The 18827-nt window shown below is 36.5% G+C and overlaps 1 protein-coding gene and 1 long non-coding RNA gene across 9 annotated transcripts in view; both read right to left on the bottom strand.

The window, feature by feature from the left end:
• LOC131061416 (probable UDP-arabinose 4-epimerase 2) overlaps window positions 1-12889 on the bottom strand; it is a 31707-nt gene extending 18818 nt beyond the window's left edge. Inside the window, exons 1-7 of one of the 8 annotated variants that reach the window (XM_057995075.2) lie at window positions 12411-12889; window positions 11239-11423; window positions 8272-8385; window positions 4057-4164; window positions 3849-3940; window positions 3463-3604; window positions 3114-3208 (exon numbers count right to left, since the gene is read on the bottom strand). In XM_057995075.2, the coding sequence (XP_057851058.1) occupies window positions 3114-3208; window positions 3463-3604; window positions 3849-3940; window positions 4057-4164; window positions 8272-8385; window positions 11239-11423; window positions 12411-12465 (791 nt within the window). In that variant the 5' untranslated portion in view covers window positions 12466-12889. Of the gene's footprint in view, window positions 1-3113; window positions 3209-3462; window positions 3605-3848; window positions 3941-4056; window positions 4165-8271; window positions 8386-11238; window positions 11424-11735; window positions 11944-11972; window positions 12128-12149; window positions 12252-12410 lie in introns of those variants that run through there. The other 7 variants (XM_057995065.2, XM_057995067.2, XM_057995070.2 and 4 more) reach the window with 7 other exon arrangements.
• LOC131061418 (uncharacterized) lies at window positions 10102-11232 on the bottom strand. The gene is made up of 2 exons (XR_009110538.2): window positions 11093-11232; window positions 10102-10968 (listed from the first exon to the last, which is right to left on the bottom strand). It is a non-coding gene; the product is annotated as an uncharacterized LOC131061418 (long non-coding RNA).
• Window positions 12890-18827: the final 5938 nt, after the last annotated feature.

Genomic DNA, 18827 nt, shown 5'->3' with positions numbered 1-18827 from the left:
ATATGCTACAAATACTTGATAATAATATGCCACTTCACGGGGGCAACCTCCTTAATCCACTTAGAGGGGGATGCCTCCAATAGTCTTCACTCAGAACATGATACTCGACATGATGATAATAACTAACCTATGCCTCCTATGTATACCATATTATGGCTTGGATACCACCTAGGCCGACTTAGATGCTTAAACATAACTCCTAGGAATAGGATGACCTAAATACACATATATAATTATAATTGTAATTATGTAACATTGTAACTTATTTAAGAGTTAAGGTAGCCACAAGCGGACTACTCATAACAAATACACACTATAGGGTTAGTGGCATAACATCTGATGCATAGTTACTAGCTGGGTTGACATTTTCCAACATGTTTAAGAATTATTTACCATATATGTTAGCTCCCTTTAGATATTGAAATTCTTTTTAGCACTCATCATGAAACCTGTATTTGGAGCCCCATTGGCCAAGCAATGGAAATTTAATGATGATCTTTATTATAATCAATATCTATGATCTTGACGAGCAAGGATTTCTGGAAAAAACTGTGTATGCTTTTTGAATCAACATTTCAGATTGCACGCAGCAATCTATGGCCTTGCAGGTTGTCTGGTAGTTTATCATCAAACTTGAATAGAGATTGGCTCCATAGAAGTTGTTTTCCCTTATGTATTTAGTTTATATTTTTCCTGTTCTTATTCATTTCTGCTTATCAAGTTTCTTTCTGGGTACCACAAGGAAGCATCCATGGTGTTCATTTCCCGTCTCTGGACATGAGATTTTCACTGGCACAAGAACGGGAACTAAATATCCCTGCCTCGTCTCCCAAAAAAACATATAAATCAAGGATTTCTGGAGGGAACTTCCCATATTTGGGAACACTGCAGGGACAACCAGGCATCCTAAGGGTCTCTCAGAGTCTCAACCATCCCAGAGATGTCAGGACACCTCTTACAGTATCTTACTGTTTTTACAGCATAAACTAAAAAACACTTAGATTAAAAAAAGTTAATTATGAGGCCCACCATGGGTCAAAAAACACGGAGATTACAAAAAGTTAATTATGGGGCCCACCATGGGTCAAAAAACACAGAGATTAAAAAAAGTTAATTATGGGGTCCACCGTGGCCCCTGACCCATGAGGATCAAGTGAACAAAACATGAACAATAAGACAGATTGAGAACCTAAAGAAAGTACAAACAGATTGGTCAGAAAACAGTGCACAATTGACTGACCAAACCATTATGAAGATATGCAAGTAGATTTGCCCCTGATTGCGAGATCATTGATCGGAGGTGGAACAATCAACTCCACCAACCCATTCATGCAACAAGGTACTACCTCAACCCCAAGATTTTCTTCTTCGATAGCTTTGCAGATGCTAATGGGGAGGATAACATCTGAGGTTGAAGTAAGCAAACTCATCATTGTAGGAATTATAAGCAAGCTAGGGGGAGGCTCTTTTTTCGCCACTAGCTATCCAAGTCTTATATCTTGCAAGTTACAAATTACAATTATTAATAGAATATTGTTTATTTACAGACTCTTGAATATCTTATTTGTAGGTTCTTGGTGGGAAGATTGGGGAAAAACACCCCAAATCTCCAAAAAGCTTGTCGCCTGAATTTTGTCCCTACTTTGTAGTGCTTCTAGCTGCAAGCACATCTACAGTTTGTTTGATGCCATTCACATGAATAAGCATAATAAGTTGACTCAGCAACACCTCAATGACCTAGTTTCTGTGCAACAAACCTTTGACTTCATAAAAGGGAGGTGAACGAATCAAAGAAACCTACTGATTTGGATGAGATCAATCCCTATAATTATAAAATCATACGAGATGATGAGCCCTCCATGTTTATAAAGGATGTGATTGTTGATTTTGAGAGACAGATTATGGAGGATGTGGCTACAATAGAAATAGTAGAGATTGGATTGCCATTGGATGGCATTGATGTGACAAAGGAGTCAATGCCATCTAGCAGCGAGGTGGAGCCATAGGCACAATCATATAGATCAAGCAAGGAGCCACAACTAAATGTGAGGACCAAAGCCTCTACCATGCAACTTTTCACTAGAATGGGGAAGGGGAAATTGTAAAAACACAAGTTTTTTACTTGCTTGGATATGCAATTATGATGATGATTTCAAAGACGATCATCATAAATTCAGCAGTTATCAATCAGCTATTGTATCCAACTCCGCACAATGATGCAATCTTGTACTCCAATTGTATTCAAGAATCAAATCTAATAAAAAACACTTCCTATGGTTTTTTAGTCTCATTTAATACATTTTGCAGCTGAATTTTGCAACAACAAAAAAAAATGTGTTTTTAAAGAAATTTCAGTACTTTTTTAAGTTGTAAAGTTTTGGCCGAGTCTGAGTCTACAAACTATTGTTCATATTGTGTAGTATAAATATAAATCCTATCAATATTAATTCTGATACTAATATAGTATTAACATGGTATGGATAGTATGCTATTAATATAGCTGTTTCCAATATAGTTAAAAAAATCAACCATATTAATCTTGTATAGATTGTATGGTACTACTATAATTTTTTCAAATATTTATAAAAAATTAATGTAGTATTAATATAGTATTAATATAGTATAGTTTTTAGACTGCAAATATGTATATACTATATATTTATGATTTTTATATGTTTTTTGTACAAGCATACCCAAAATTTACCTAGCCTCCCAAGAAAAATTTGCCATACCAGCATACCACATTAACACGCCTACACTTGCACTTACACCTGGTTTCAATTTGGTAACTTAAATAGCGTTAAAGTAAAATGAAAATCTAATTTCTAAGAAAAGCATACTTTCCAAAAAAAGTATAGCGATTGTTATTGAGCCCCACTATTGCAGAAGGCAATACACAAATGAAGAATGTCATTCAGAGAAGTATTGTAATTAAATGAACATTCTATCAAATTCTAGTAAAGTTAAAATGGCGGCAGAAAAAATAAAAATGGTTGTGATAAATAGTCTAGTACAAATGTGTATTGTATAACTGAGTATACTGCCAGTTGTTGACAGGTAAGTAATTCACATGCGTAAATGTAAGTGCAAAAATATCAGAAAAAATTACTAACCTCAAGATTGTTACTCCCAGATCTGAGCTTCTAGCATAGTCTCTTATCATCTCCTCTGCCATTTTCTTTGCCTTTCCATAGGGATTAATGGGTACCTAACAAAAACAGAACAATCTCCTAAATTGCACTGCAGCTCCACATCAATTAACTTTGACAATCTGGCAAGATGCTATGAAATAAATTAGATAGAAGAGGATCATATTAATGACATCCCCTCATAATTGAATCAATAGATGACAAAAGCGCATGTGCACTGAATCTTGATGAAAACAAAAACTGATAACATGTGCAATCACAATTAAAAAAGAAAGCCACACATTAAGAAATAAGCAATAAGTCAGAGCCATACTTGAGGGGTATCCTCAGTTATTGGCATCATCTTAGGCTCTCCATATGTTGCACAGGTGCTGGAATAAATAAGCTTATTTACATTATTGACAAACATTGCCTCTAATAGAGTCAAAGTGTTTGATGTAATATTATGATAGTATCTGCAATGACAATCAGACAATCAATTTAAGTTTGAATTAAAACCAGATTGATACGAACAACTGCATTTCAAATTCAACTCGGTAAATAAGATAAATAAAATAACAGTGGTATCACTAAGAGCCCAATGCAACAAACATTTAAGATATATATTTCGGCTTCCTAGTTGAACATAAATGTTTTGCAAATAATTCCAATCCAAAGGGGTAGAAAAATAATAAAAATTACACATAAATCAGAATATACCTTAATGGGTCAAGAGTACTCTCTCCAACATAAGCAACAGCAGCAAAATGCATGACTGCATCAAATGCATTGTTTTTGAATATTTTATCCACCTGACTTTTTTGTTAAGGCCTCTCACGCTGAATCATAACAAATGAAGAATTTCCATAAACAGTAATCTCTTCAATTCAAATGAATCTAAGAAAGTATCACTTCTAAATTTGGATACAGCCCTTTTGTCACCCAAGTCAGCAAATATGAAACGCAACTGGTTAGAGTTCGGAAATAATTGCTGCAATACACGTATAGCTCCTATATTTCCCCGAGATAAATTGTCCTGCAATTTAGTAATATTGTGTTAAATCCTCCATCTTAGTTTACCTGCAAATGGCAGAAAGTCTAAATAAATAATACAGAAAGAAGATGATTTTTTGCTTCTGGATTTAACTATGCTTGCTTATTTCTTCATCAATGTTTCAGTCTTTCAGATCACAGAAAAAAGATGCAGAAGCTAATACGATAACAAGCTAGCTAACATGCATGCCCAGGGAGTTCCCAGTCAAGGGATCAGATAAGCCAAAGAACTGTGAAGGAAACTAATAGGATGACAAGCTAGCCTACATGCATGCCCAGGAATCCCCAGTAAAAGTGTCAATGATAAAGAAATCTGATTGTAAGCAGTCCTCATATGCAATCTCTACAGTGAATTTCATTGGTGCAGAAACAAGAAACCCGGGCTCAGCTTGAGCAGAATGAATCCTACATGAAGACATCAGAACATAATCATTTGTTACAACAGAAGTTTGAAAATCAGCTTCAATATGATCACAGAGGTTAAGGCAAAGATTACAAAACGTAACCTAGCCTACACTTAAATCAAAAAACAGTCCAAATGGAGGGAATCTGACCTTAATAACCAACATGATGAGAGGCTTTGACCTATGTTCATGCACAACATGAGTATTAAAGGTTTACTGGGAAGGCCAAAATCATTCTGTCTAGTTTTGACATTATATACTCTTACCACATTCAAAGGTAGCTGAAAATGTCTGTAGATCATCATGACAACTTTGTGGACCTGTGGTAAATCTACAAGTCAAATCAGTTGTTTTGAACGCTATAGTTGTGGGGCTAATGAAAAACGAAGTTGAAGGATCGGATAATTCAATAGTGTAAAGTAATCCTTAAATCCGCTTTATTTAATGCGTAATTATGTGACTAAATTACTAGCCAATTTAAAGGCCCAAACAAATTCATTTGCAAAGGTATATATTGTAAAAGGCAGCATAGTCCAACTCGTGGTATGTCAATTTTGAAAAAATGAATAAGCAACATTAAGCCAAAGTTCAGATCAGTAGTATGAAGGGAAAGACATGCCAAAAGAAAGGAAAAGTGTGCAAAGACATGAAAGACATAAGTAAAATGGAAAGAAAGTAAATCACTTGGTTCTGGGAAGGAAAACTGTAGCTAGAAGTTAGAGATGTAGATTAGTGACCCAAAAGTTAGTAACAGACTGGAAGATCGGAGCAGGAGATATACTCAAACTGCATAGAAGAGACGCTTTGAAAGAATTTTCTGTTTATTTTAAAGAACTATATAGGGAACCTAGGACCATAGGGATGAGGGTAACCATATACCAAGTAGGGGCATCTACAGTGAGGTGAACAACTGATAACAGGATTAATTAAACTCCTAACATACAACTCATGCTTGAAAAGTTATAGCATTTGAATAAAGAAATGATCAAAACGTATGCTTTCAGGATGAAGAATTAAAAATGGCAAAAATACAGTTGCAGGAAAAGTTGATTAACTCCAACAAGGACAGATACTCATCATCAAAAAGATAAAAAAGCTGAAAAGACAGATATCTAATAAATGCAACATCCAGATGAGAGATAGAGGCCTGCAAATTAAATAAGTCCTCCTTTATACATTGTTATCATGGTGGATGTCAATTGTCAAACCTGAAATTTCTTATTTTATCCAAAGTTCCCAGACTCAGACTCGGCTCGGACTCGGCAAGGCTGACTCGACTCGTGACTCGGCTATGACTCGGCAACGACTCGGCAATGACTCGGCAAAATAAAAAGACCCTTGAAATTAAGAGATTTTTAACAATTTAAAACTTGTTTCATGCACCCATTATTGAATAAAGCCCAATAACAATGTGTGCTAGCTTGTTATGCCATGAAAGGCATGTTGGTAGAGTATCTACTTGTTTGGGGCTTCTGTTTAGTATTTTCTTTGGCCAAATTGAAATTTTGGGAGCACCAACATGAGACATCATGAACATCTTCACTTGGAAACTGTAAGGAGTGCTTGTGTATGGTAGCATTAAATAGTGTGCTTGTTGAACTTAGGTTTTACCTTGGGACTATAGTTGACCTTGGTCTTTCTTGGACCTCTTAGTTTTTAGGCTATATATATGTTGGATGGAAGGGGGAATTGTGAGGCCAGAAGGGTTTGAAAATATGCTCCTCAGAGACATGTCCCTTGACAAAAATAACCTTGTGCCCCATGGGGGGATTTTTTGGGATGTGGGGACAGGTAGGAAATGTCCCCAACTCACCCCCTTTTTTCAAAATTTTAAAAAACATCCCTGTTGTGAGGTACTCACACATCGCCCCATTGCAAATGAAGACCCCCACTTTTTGCTTTCTAGGGTTAGCTCTTTTAGTTTTGTTGTTGGTTGTTTTAGTGTCTTAGCCTTTGCATTGAAGGGATTGAGTTTCTCAAAGGTCATCAAATCAGGTGGATATCCTCAAGGTGGAGTGAAGGAGGTTAGGTCAATTGAGTGATTAGGGGTTATTTAGATCATTCCTAGGGTTTTTGTGTACTATCTGGTCACGCTTCAAGTTGCTAAATCAAACCTTGGTTGAATGCATAGTGTCCTCCTAGGTCCCGTCCCTTACATCAAGGTCAAAGTGAACTCACCTTAAAAGTCTGGAATGTCCTCCTGATCCTGAAATGGCCTAAAATTTGTTTGGAATGTCATCTAGATCCTGAAATGGCCTAAAATTTGACTAAGTCTGGAAATTCGAAGGATCCTCCATAAAACTAGATTTTGCATTATAACTCATGGAGGTCCGAAACCACTCTCAAACATCCTAACAATATATATGAAATATAACTTAAAGTATAAGAACTTATACTTAAATGTTATATTCCATATATGAATCCTGACGGAGAGACTAACTTGTCAAACAAGTCAAAACATTGACCTATTGTGGCCGAGTCTTGGAGCTTGGACTCTGCGAGTTATGGTCAAAACTCACCGAGTCCAAGTCCCGAGTCAGCAAAACTCGCCAAGCTTGGCTCGACTCGCCAACTTGGCGAACTCGCCTGACTCGCGGCGAGTTTGGGAACTCTGATTTTATCCAAGTATCTGCAGTCTTCATGTGCCTTTTTGGAAGTTTAAGCTTCCAATTCTTGTAGAAAATCATTTGCAGCATGTTTATAGAGGGTTTATGTCAGATTTCTCTATATGAGAAATCTACTCTTATCTTAATAACCTATATATATCTCCTCAATCCTTGTAAAACACATAAATCACTAAACAATATACTAAGGTTTTCTCTGATGAGGATATTAAACTTGGAATTAAGCAACAATCAAAGAGTCAGAAGTTAAAGCTAAATACATTGAGAGATATTGGAAGCCTGATCCTTGTTTTGCATCTCAAACACATTTTCAACTAAGCTGTCATAGAGGGATTCATTAAAAATGAACAGTGAGTAGATTTGTTTGATTTGTCTTGGAACTAAAATAACCCAGCCAGCTACCAAATTATTATCTTGGAGGCCTGATCCTTGTTTTGCTTATCAAACACATTTCCAACTAAGCTATCATAAAGGGATTCCCTAAAAATGAACAGAAAGTTTAATTATTTGATTTGTCAAGTCTTGAAACTAAGAGAACCCAGCCCACTACCAAACCATTATGATTACCTCCAATATTAGATAGATTCTATGGTTTAACTTTAGGTAGATTGGGTTGTGGTGTAATTGTAACAAGATGCTTTTTAAAGTGAGCAGCAGGTTCAAATCCCACTCAATATTACGATGACCTGCCAGCCGATGGCCTTCCCACAAATAGTGTGCCATGTTAATAGAGCTAAATCTGTGGGCATATTGAAATGTTTCAATGCCCATTCCTAGAAAGGTGCCATAACCATGCTAGGCTCAATGATGTCCCTAGTTACCCTCAACAAAACAAGATCCTACAGTTCAATCTTTGAAAGAAAAAACAGCTACAAGATTGAGGACAATAATGAATTCAATTAAAAGAAGAGCTAGTTATTAAAAGTCTAGTGCCAAACTTGATATATCTTTTGCACTGGCATTAGAACACTGTAAATTTTCCAAGGTATTATAGCCTTAATATAATATAATCTTATGCTCTTATTGGGAAAAAAATGCACGCCCAGGAAGTAAAAAACTAACCACTATTGTAACCATGTAACCATCTTCCAACAATCGTAAAGAAGCATGTGACCCAATGTATCCTGCTCCACCGGTGACTAAAATGTGTTGAACACCTTCTTCAAGCTTAGGTAACTGCAAGAGAAATATAGTTTTAAGCTAATTTTAACTCCAAAAAATAACAAACACTCAAAATGTATTCAACCATAATCGTAGCATGCTTTATGCAAAACATTTACCAGGGCACTTGTCTCAAGATGCATTTTGATGTACATTATTTTGCAGTGTTTGGATTAATAAGATCCAATTCCAATTTTAAGATCACGTTGATGACCTCGAATACTTTGTCATATCTTGATATTTAAATTGCTTTAATGTTCTGAGTTTCTCCAAAGACTGACATGGTGACAACTTTAAATTCCATTTAGAAAAAGCACTGCATGAATCCCAAATCTATTGAAATCCATTGTGCTCCTAAATAAGTAAAATCCAAACATATATATCAACAAAATTTTAGAAGAAGTTTGAAATGCTTGCCAATGCCATATATCAACAAGATTTTGAATATTAGATATTCAGAAAGTTAATTTATTACTTGGAGGGGATAAAGTCCAATCCTAAGCAATTATACCCACATATAGTAAACTTTTATGGATTTTCATCATAGTAATAGCTTTTAGAATTATTTAAGCATCACATGTTGTTTAATCCAAGAGTCACAAGCTTATTGCGGGGCATAGAAAATAATCTCTGGAGAACAAATTTGATGCATTTGCATTGGATTATTAAAAAAAACGAGATAATGTTGATATCCGTGAATCATCAAAACAGATCAAAGGAACTAAAACTACAAAGTTAGGTAGAAACAGCAAAAGAAGTGCAAAAGAACAACTCAGAAATACTTGAAACAAAAAAAGTAGAGGGACAGGTAGAGATTCTACAAAAAGGATGGAAGAAGATATAAAACATATCCTAATCTCGTGACATAATCATGACAGTTTTTGTGGATATTGACTTTTCTAGAGTAACGGTTTGAGTTTGACCCAGTTTATTCTTTTGGTTTTATTGCTTCCTACCTTTGAATTTAGATAATTTTGTTTTTGGATCTTGGTGGTTGGAGTTGCTTTTAGCACTCCCGATTAACTATTACAGCTTGCTATAGTTTTGAATCTCATTCACCTACTTTATCAATCTGTAGGAATTCACATAATATCTTTCATCCTTTCTTTCTAAGAACGTCATTGGGAAAATGAAACAGGCTAATAATATATTATGGATTCCTTGGAAGCATCACATGACATACCACATAATAAAATATATAAGCTAGCCAATTATAACATGACATTATGTAGGATGGATATGAAGGATTTGGTTGAAGCCCAATTCCTGGTGGGGTGATAGCAATGAAAATGAATGGAAACCATCAAGGATTAACAGGAGAGGTTGATGATGATCATATTCTTTTTCTTGCCATAAAGATGCAATATGAATACTAATTCATCCTTTACCTTTGGTGCACAGGCAAGATCATACTCCACACTGAACATATGTGCAGAGATCTTACTGTTTCCATACATGCACTCATGTGGGGGGCAGTAATAATGTATGTTTCCTGCTGCAATTAATATTCTGAAAGATCACAAGCAGATGTAACAAGTCTGTAGCTCCTGAGATTTATCATTAGATATTTGGCAAAAAAATAATTTTCATCCTTAGTACTTTGGTGTCCCACCAAAATCCTAGGCTTGTCTCTATCGGAAATCATTTCCTCTCCATTATTACACTCATCAACTGCTATTTACTAATTTAGCAGCACTGCTGAGCACTAAAATTAGTTTTGACTAAATCAAAGAAAAATTAAAATGCATGCCATGCAACAGCAGCTTGTTTCTGATGCAGCCTTATTGGAAATTAATAAAATTATTGAAACGAATCATGCTCGAGCATTTTGGGAATGACCCCAGTAAGAGGTTCAAATATATCACCAGCAATACCGCTGAACCCAATCTAGAAATTGATAATAATGCCCAACTAAATTCCATGGCCTGCAATAACACCAAACCATCCTTATTGGTCTGCAGAAATGTTAAGCCAGCTCCAACAGCCTTAGGTGCCTCCAAGGTCACCGTTCCACCTTTACCAGATATCACACAACGGTTCCAGAGGCATGGCACATTATATAGAACATGATTGTGAAGCCATTAGAGCAGGCATCAAACCTGATACGGCTTACACCACATGACATGGTCTCAGTCATTTACATGGCAAACCATAGAATTCAACTCTCCAAGCATAGTACTGTCAGCTGGTACCAATAGTGCTAGCATTCCCATGCTTAGTGGTAGATCCTAGATTTGGTGGGTACATTTTGGCATAGCTTCGCCTCAACAGACAGAAGGTGAAAAATAACCTGTATGAGAGCAATAGTTTCATCTTGTTCTGCCATAATGGTTCTCTGCCTTCTGCAGCATTGGACCATCATGCCTTTGTAACTAGATAGGCAAGTATAAGCAAGATGTGTATAGAGGAAGCTAGATAGTCATACATCTTCTTCAAGAGAATGCCACGCACATAATGTTCACATAAATAAAGTTTTCTATTCCAGTCCTTATGTCTCTGGCTCGCATTGCTCTAACTATTGTCTAACAGCAGCTTTTGTATATAATGCATGAAGGATCTACAAATTTAGAGTGACGTTCCCCAATTATCTTCTCGGATCTGGATCATTAGAGGAATAAACGATCAAACATAGATAAGATTCATATTTTAGAAGCATGTACACATTAGCAAAAAACTGCATAGTCCCGTGAATTTCACAACCTGGGTAATACAGACAAATTACCATATATCCGTCCGTGTTTATTTCATAAAGCCTTTCGTCTGCGATAGATGAAATCTACGCCTCAATTCAGAACATCGGCTCATATAATTCATGGTTTACATAGGCTGTTGAAACCCATAAAATATAAAACGCAGCAAATGGCATACCTCATGATGTGTGGTAGAAACAGTGTGGGAGGAATGTTGTAGCATGATGCATACCTCATGATGTGTGGTAGAAACAGTGTGGGAGGAATGTTGTAGCATGATCATGCATAGCACAGTAAGAGAGACTGCTGCAGCAACTTTCATCGAAGTGTTTGTCTTTGGCTTTGACAAACCGAAGTCCATTCCTGAGTCAAACAAGGCAGAACAACACCTAAAAGTCAAAGCAAAAAAAAAGCACTGCATATTCCTCAAAATCACTTGAACCGAATTTGAATCAGAATCAACTGAACCAAACGACACCGAACTTAATGTACGATCATGAAATCATAAAATATTCTAATAGACATGCCCAGTGCCCTAAAATCACTTGAAAACAATGCAAAAATAGACTCAACTGACTCTGCAATTAACATGCTATCATCAAATCAAGAAAAATCTAATAAACTCAGTTCACAATGCCGCAAAATCATTTGAAACCAATGCAAACCAGACTCAACTGACTCTAGAAATGACGTTGAAATCAGAGAATCCCTACTAAACACAGTGCGCAGTCCTTGTGAAGAAGTACAACTTGAAATCCAACAGATCAAACATGAACCCCTCAAGTGAAAATATGAAAAAGAACCCCGACTGTCATGCACAGAAGAAACACAAAAATGAAGAACATTCGATGATGATATCTACAGCCATTTAAAATCCCAAGCTGGAGAGAAATCGAAAGAGGTGACTCATACCAGACCCACTTTTCTTTATTCGGCCTTTTCCTACCATAATTAGGCCTGATCTCTTCACAAAAGTGCACACTAAGACAAAGAGATTCCACCACAACTACAGCTACAAGAGCCAACGACTAAATTTCCTAAAAGATAAAATCCTACTAAGATAGCATCTTGAATCTTAACACCACCTACCCAATGCGCAATAAAATAATAATGTGGGTTTGCTGAACTGGCAGCCTATTGCTTTAGAGACTACCTTAGATCCCCAAAAGAAGGAGAAAGACAATCCATCATATGCTTTACATGAAACATTAAGTAAAAAAAAATTGACAGCTTAACCTTTTTGAGAGGGACCCTCCTGACGAATCTGCAAGTTTTTAAAATACTCAATTTGAAGATTAATCTCCCGAGCATATAATGACTTGCAAAACAATTATTGGGTCTGAAGTTTACCTGCTAGCGACCAGAATCGATTACTCCTCCGACGAGTTGCAGGGGCCCCAGGCATCTCAATGATTTCGCTTCCTCAAATGTTGTGCAGAGATTTGTCTTTTTTATTTAAACACTTGAAAATCCAAAATAAATAGATTGCTGTAAAGAAGACCGAAATAAATTTAAAATTCCAAACAGCCAGATCCAGTTCAGTTTCCCTCACTGGATCTGCTGCTGTTTATTCTGGTATAGCCACCTAAACACCGGCAATTAATTATATCGCATCCAAACCCTCCATATATAGCGGCAATTTTAGTGTAACTAACTTTGTACTAAGTTGTAAGCTATTTTGCCACGGTCTACTGTGATGACAGAAGCCTGTTCTATGGTAATACTTCTGTCACTTTGTCTTATTTTCACTGTGACAAACATGTTATTTTCGAATCTAAAATCTCAAATTTAACAATTCCGCGTCAAATGCCCCTGGGACACGCCTGGAATCTCATGGTTGTGGATTGTTTTTTGAATTTTATACTGTATTTTTACAGTGCAAAGAATTATAGTAGATAGTATAATTTGGTGTTTTATATATATATAATATATGGAAAAAGAGTATATAAATGATTTTTTCTATTTACTTACATGTATATATGGAATATTTTTAATTTCAATTTAGAAACATATTTTAAACTCTCATCCATCTTTCATCTCCTTGAACTTTCATTCATTTTGATGATGGATCACGAAGTGTGATCCGGAAGGTTGATGTTGAAAAAGCTTGCACACAATCAAATCTATGAACTATTTACTTAACATATCTTAAATTTTAGATTTTTGCTCTTATGCGAGTTTTAAAAGTAATGGTTATGATGTATTGTTTTATATATTTTTCTACACGAGATATATTGTCATTATGACTAAAAACATTTAAGATAATCTTAAATTTATTATTAAAATAAAAGAAAGTTTCTAAATAGGGTTCTTCTCATAGTGTGTTGGTTATATAGTGGTGTTGTTATGATCACCAAGGTTCAAATTTCCACTAGGTTACTGCAAGGTTTGGGTCTTCGGATTTGAGCCTTAGCATTGTTATATGGAGATTGTTAGAGAATGCAAGAAGATGTAACATTGGATTGTGAAAATCTAATATTTATATTATTTAAATATGCAATCAACAAGTTGTCAATGAATAAGCTCTGCAACTTCCCGCTCGAATATTTTTCAAATTTCAAACCTTGATCCTTGCACATGGTGCCCGTGGAGGGTGGGGGGCAAGCTCCCCCGCCTGTAGATCCTCCTTTGGATGTTGTTGTTGTGTTGATCTCGATGAATTACTCTCGAGTTGTCGCCAAAGTGTCTTTTAATGACCCCACTTTGGCTACTACTAATTCTTTGCCAATGAGCTTTGTTGTCCCCATTCCAAACAGTAATAACAATGTTGATAACTCCAATGAGTTGGAGCAGACAAATCCAAAGGAAAATGCAAATTACAGTGGATGGAAGAATGCACTTGTTGGTGAGACGCATAGTCAAGTTGACCTCAATATAGTCTTGGAGTGCTTTCAGGCTAAGGTAGGATCTGCTATTGTATTACTGGATTTGATAGTGGACCAAGTTGTTTCTTCAATGAAGAATACTCTAGTTGGTAATTTTTTCTCTTTCAGACCCACTATTGAAATGGTAAGGAAATGGGTGTCTCTAAAATGGAGGTTGAAGGGAAATGTTACAAATAGTGTTATGCCTAGTGCTCTGATCCTATTTAAATTTACAACAGAGGAAGATTTAGTTGCGGTCCTTTCATGATCCTAGGTTTATGAGAAACGCCAGCTTTCTCTTTGTAGATGGAAACCTAGTTTTGATCCTATTATGGATTTAAATAAGACTGCTCCTGTGTGGGTCTATTTACCTAGGCTCCCACTCAATTTCTAGGACGAACAGATATTCTAGTGGATTGGAAGCACATTTGAGCACTATGTGTCCACAGATGAGGTGACCAGATTGATATCCAGGATAGTTTTTTCTCATTTTTGTGTGATGGTTGTTATGAATAAGAATCTTCCTAAATTTATTACCTTGCAATCTAAGTTGGGAAGCTGGACCAAGCATTAGTTTATGAGAACGCCACAGTTTATTACTGAAAGTGTACTAAGCCTGGACACCTAATCTCTTATTGTAACCCCCCCCCCCCCTAAAAAAAAGCCACTTAAATAGAAGGAAATATGCACATTTGTTGAGCATGTGTCTGTGGACAAGACTCTAAGAGGGGACGACTCAAAGGATGAAAGTGAGGATTATCTTTTTACGGAAGTTCTCTTCAAGATGATGGAAACCCCCAATAAGTCTTCTCTAGGGGACCAAAGGAATACAACTCCAAAGAAATTGGATTCCTAGCCTAAAGGAGACATCTATCTGCCTTTTGCTAATGTGACTTCTTCAGGAACGTTGAAGAATGTGGTGGTTATGGGACACCTTGAGGAGGGGAAGATCCAACTCTTGTCTACCCCTCCCACTTGCACTGTTGTTGATGGGGTCCCAACTTTGATTACTATAGGTATATGTAAATTGGGTGAGCACAAGGTCTTTGTTGCCCCCCCCCCCCCTCCTCCCTGTTGATTATATTCCCCCCTCCCCAAGTATGGTGAGGACTTTCGGCTCACCTAGTGCTTCCTGTAATGGTTGTGCCCAAAATAGTGATGATGGATGGGTGACTCAGAAAAAGGAAGACCAAGAATAAGAATATTGATGTGGGGCCAGAATTGAAGACTAGATGCCCGTCACAAAGGCTCACTAGACACAAGGAATTGGTAACTGAAATTGCCCATTAGAGGAAGAAGACCCTTGATTCTTCAACCAAAATTAAAAAATAAAATTCCTCTCATGGAATACGAGGGGCTTAAATAGCTCCTACAAACAGTTGGCTCTCAAGGACTGCATTCTTGAAAAAAAGATTAATATTTTGTTGCTTCAAGAAGTTAAGATGACAGATAATTCTTGTAGTAATATTGCAGGAAATATTTGGTCGAGATCCTCTTTTTCGATTAGTAATGCAAATGGAGCCTCAGGGGGTGTGGTCAATATGTGAAACACCACGAAGTTGGGAAGATTTATTATATGTTCCTCTACTAGTTCTTTATCTGTTAAGCTTCCCTCTCAATCTAACTCTTGGTGCCTTGTTAATGTGTATGTTCACCCAGATTGGTCATCTGGTTCTTTCGGATGAGATTTCCTCCTTGATTCAACAGGACTAGGATTCCCATTGGATTGTGGTAGGTGATTTTAACTGGACCCCCTATTTCCTTCGAAGAAACATGGAGGCTTGATGGATTATTCAAATAGTATGGTTGATCTGGCAAACTTTATTACTAATAATTACATGATTGATGTTGACTTGAGGATCTAACCATTCACCTATTCCAATCATAAGAAGGGAGATCACCTTATTAAACTCAGGTTGGACAAGTTTTTGGTCTCAAGCAACTAGGATATTGGATACAATGTCACTCTCCATGCCCTCCTCAAGACAGTTTCGGATCATAACCCAATTCTTTTGGAATGGTTTGATAGACCTACCAATGGATGTATTCCTCTCCACTATGAGATCATGGGGACAACACACCTAGAGTTTAGAGATTATATTAGTGAATGGTGGAGCACCCAATTCAGGGAACTCCTATGTATGGAAATGCTCATAAACTTGATTTGATAAGGAAGAATGTGAGGGGGTGGAATAAGTTCACGTTTGGTAATATATTTGACAAGAAAAAAGAGATTAATTCAAAATTGACTCCTGTTTAGGAAATTATGGCACAGAGGAACTCCTCAAAATCTACACATAGGGCTGAGGAAAATCTAAGGGAAAAGTGGAAGGAAAGCTTGAAGCAGGAGGAAATCTATTGGAAGTCGTAGTGTCATAAAATTGTGACCCTAGCAATTTTCGACTACATTAGGGTCCTCATGCATGCAAGATCGAATCCTCTAGCCCGATCAAAGACCAAAGATTGCTCAGCCCTTAGAAACAACTTCTTCCTTGGCCTCTGCATCACCCCGTCCGCACTCTTCCCTAGAGAAAGGGGTAGGACAGGGGCGTGGCGCCACTGTCCCTACCCTATTTTGGGGCAGGACCCTTCTTAGGGTTGCATTGTTGGTTGTGCATTGGGTGGGAAACTCCCCCGATGTCAGCCTATGACGAAAATCAAATCCACTAACATGTATTTAAGGAGAATTCATCATCTCATTTGCATAAGTTGGAGAAGTCGAAGTTGGATAAATTCAAGTTGCATAAGTGATAAAGCATTCAAGAGCATTCAATCATTCTTTTCCAGCATTGAGTATTCTCAAGTCTCCCTTCAAGGCTAGGTGTTGCATTCAAGTCAAGGATTCAACCATTGAAGAGGAGATTGATTCCAACATTCAATTCCACACAAGCATTTCTATCAACATTGCTACCACAACCTCCCTTGAGGTGATTTACAACTCAGTCTTTCATTTATAGCTACTTGCAAGTACTTTATTTCATTACTTGGTTAATTCCAAAACTAGGGTTTGACCTAAAAGCAAACCCCTAGTTCCAACCCATTTTCCTCTCTCTTCTATGTGTAGGTTGCAGGTGCGCGGCTATACTTTCGAATTCGGGATCCATTTGCAGAGGCGAAAAAACCCTTTTCATTTCGTGGATTTTTTGGAGGACCATGTATGTTCCCGCCATGGTTTGGGCAACTTTTCCTCAAATTCGCAGGGTGACTTCGTCTCGACATATTATTGCCAAATCCAGGTGCACGACATCATCCCATATCCCGATCTCAAGTTATAATCAGTTCTTTGTCACTTCTGCACTACATAATTCAATCAATTCCTTTCCATTTCAAACAAGTTAGAGGGGATCAACTTATCATTCCCATTTCATTTAGAATTCAATCTATCATCTTCTTGTGGAGGGATTAAATCTAGTGAATTATCCTCTCCTCTTCCAATGTAACATGGTGAAAATCAATAGTGAAACTATCATCTCTCTTTGAGGGAAAGGGTAGTTTTCCTCTTGATCTATCATTCACCATTTTTCCACCATTACATTTTGGTGAACCCAACGTGAAGCATGCTTTCCTTTGAAAAAAATTGCATATTTTTCATTTACAAGTTTCAAATTTCTACAAACTTAGTGGCTAAATCATTAAAACCCCTAGTTTTTAATTAAAATTGAACTTGTAATTTCTAAAAATTGCTTGTGGTTATCTTAGATTTGAAAATTGTTTTGTTTGTCAAATTCAATTTCCTCCTTGTCTTGTTCAATTTGCAAATAAAATTTACAAAATTAAGAGGTTACTTGTTAAAACCCTAATTTTCAAAAATCATATTGAACTTGTGCAAAAATTGGATTTCAATTTAATTTTCAGATTTCTGATTGTTCTTAGATTTAACTTCATTCCCACAATTCAAATTTTCAATTTCCCCCCTTTTTCCCAAAATTCAAATTTTAAAATTAAGTGGTTAGGTCATAAAACCCTAATTTTTAAAATTAATTGGATTTTGTGCAAATTTTAAATCAATTTCATTTCAATTCAGATTTCTAAACATTTTCCAAGGCGTCCATATCCATTACGTTTGACCTTTTTCAAAATTGCAATTCAATTCCTCTTTTTCTTCAAAGCCCTAATAGGGTCCTATTTTCACATTTGCGCCTTCATTTCGACATCTAGAGATCGTAAAATTCACCAATTTTGGGAGGTTAGCTTTGAAATCATCGTAATATTCATCCCTGAAATTTTTTTTAAAAGTTGCTCGGACCATGTGTGTTCCCGCCACGGTCCTCGACTTTTCTAAAATTTTGGGAGACTGTTATGATTGTATTCAATAGCCTAAATCCAAAAGATTGGTTGATTTTGTCGATTTTTTATTCCTCTAGAATCGGAAATACCTCCCAAATTCAACATTTCAAATTTCAAGAAATTTTTTTAAATTAAGAGGTTAATTATAGTCTGCCCTGATTTTAAAATTAAGTGGTATTCCCTTGGCCCTAATTTTAAAATTTCAATTTCCTTTCATTTTTGGAAATTGTGACATCCCCTTCTTCCAACAAAGTTCAAATTGTGTAATCATTATTTTCTTAAATTTTGCATTACTCAATTTTGTAAGCTTTGTTCCACAATTCAAAATTCAAATTTTCACTCAGGTGCATGAGTTTTAGCACTATTAGTCCTACCTATCTTGTCCCCGTTAGACATAGCATTAGAATTAAGGCTTCTCAAGGTTTAATTACCGAGGAGATGGAGCCTAATTTGGGTGACTTATTTAATGAGGATCATACTAATTCTTCCCATCCTAATCATGTGCCTATTCACCCCATTAATGAATCCCATGATGAAGAGGAAGCTTTAACTAGGGTCTCTATAGATCGACTTTCCACATTGGACAATCAATTTGATAACTTTCAACAATGGATGT

This window comes from Cryptomeria japonica, chromosome 8 (assembly GCF_030272615.1).
Source record: "Cryptomeria japonica chromosome 8, Sugi_1.0, whole genome shotgun sequence".
NCBI lineage: Eukaryota > Viridiplantae > Streptophyta > Pinopsida > Cupressales > Cupressaceae > Cryptomeria > Cryptomeria japonica.
The sequence above is the reverse complement of the archived record's forward strand: the minus strand, read 5'-3'. Positions and strand labels throughout refer to the sequence as shown.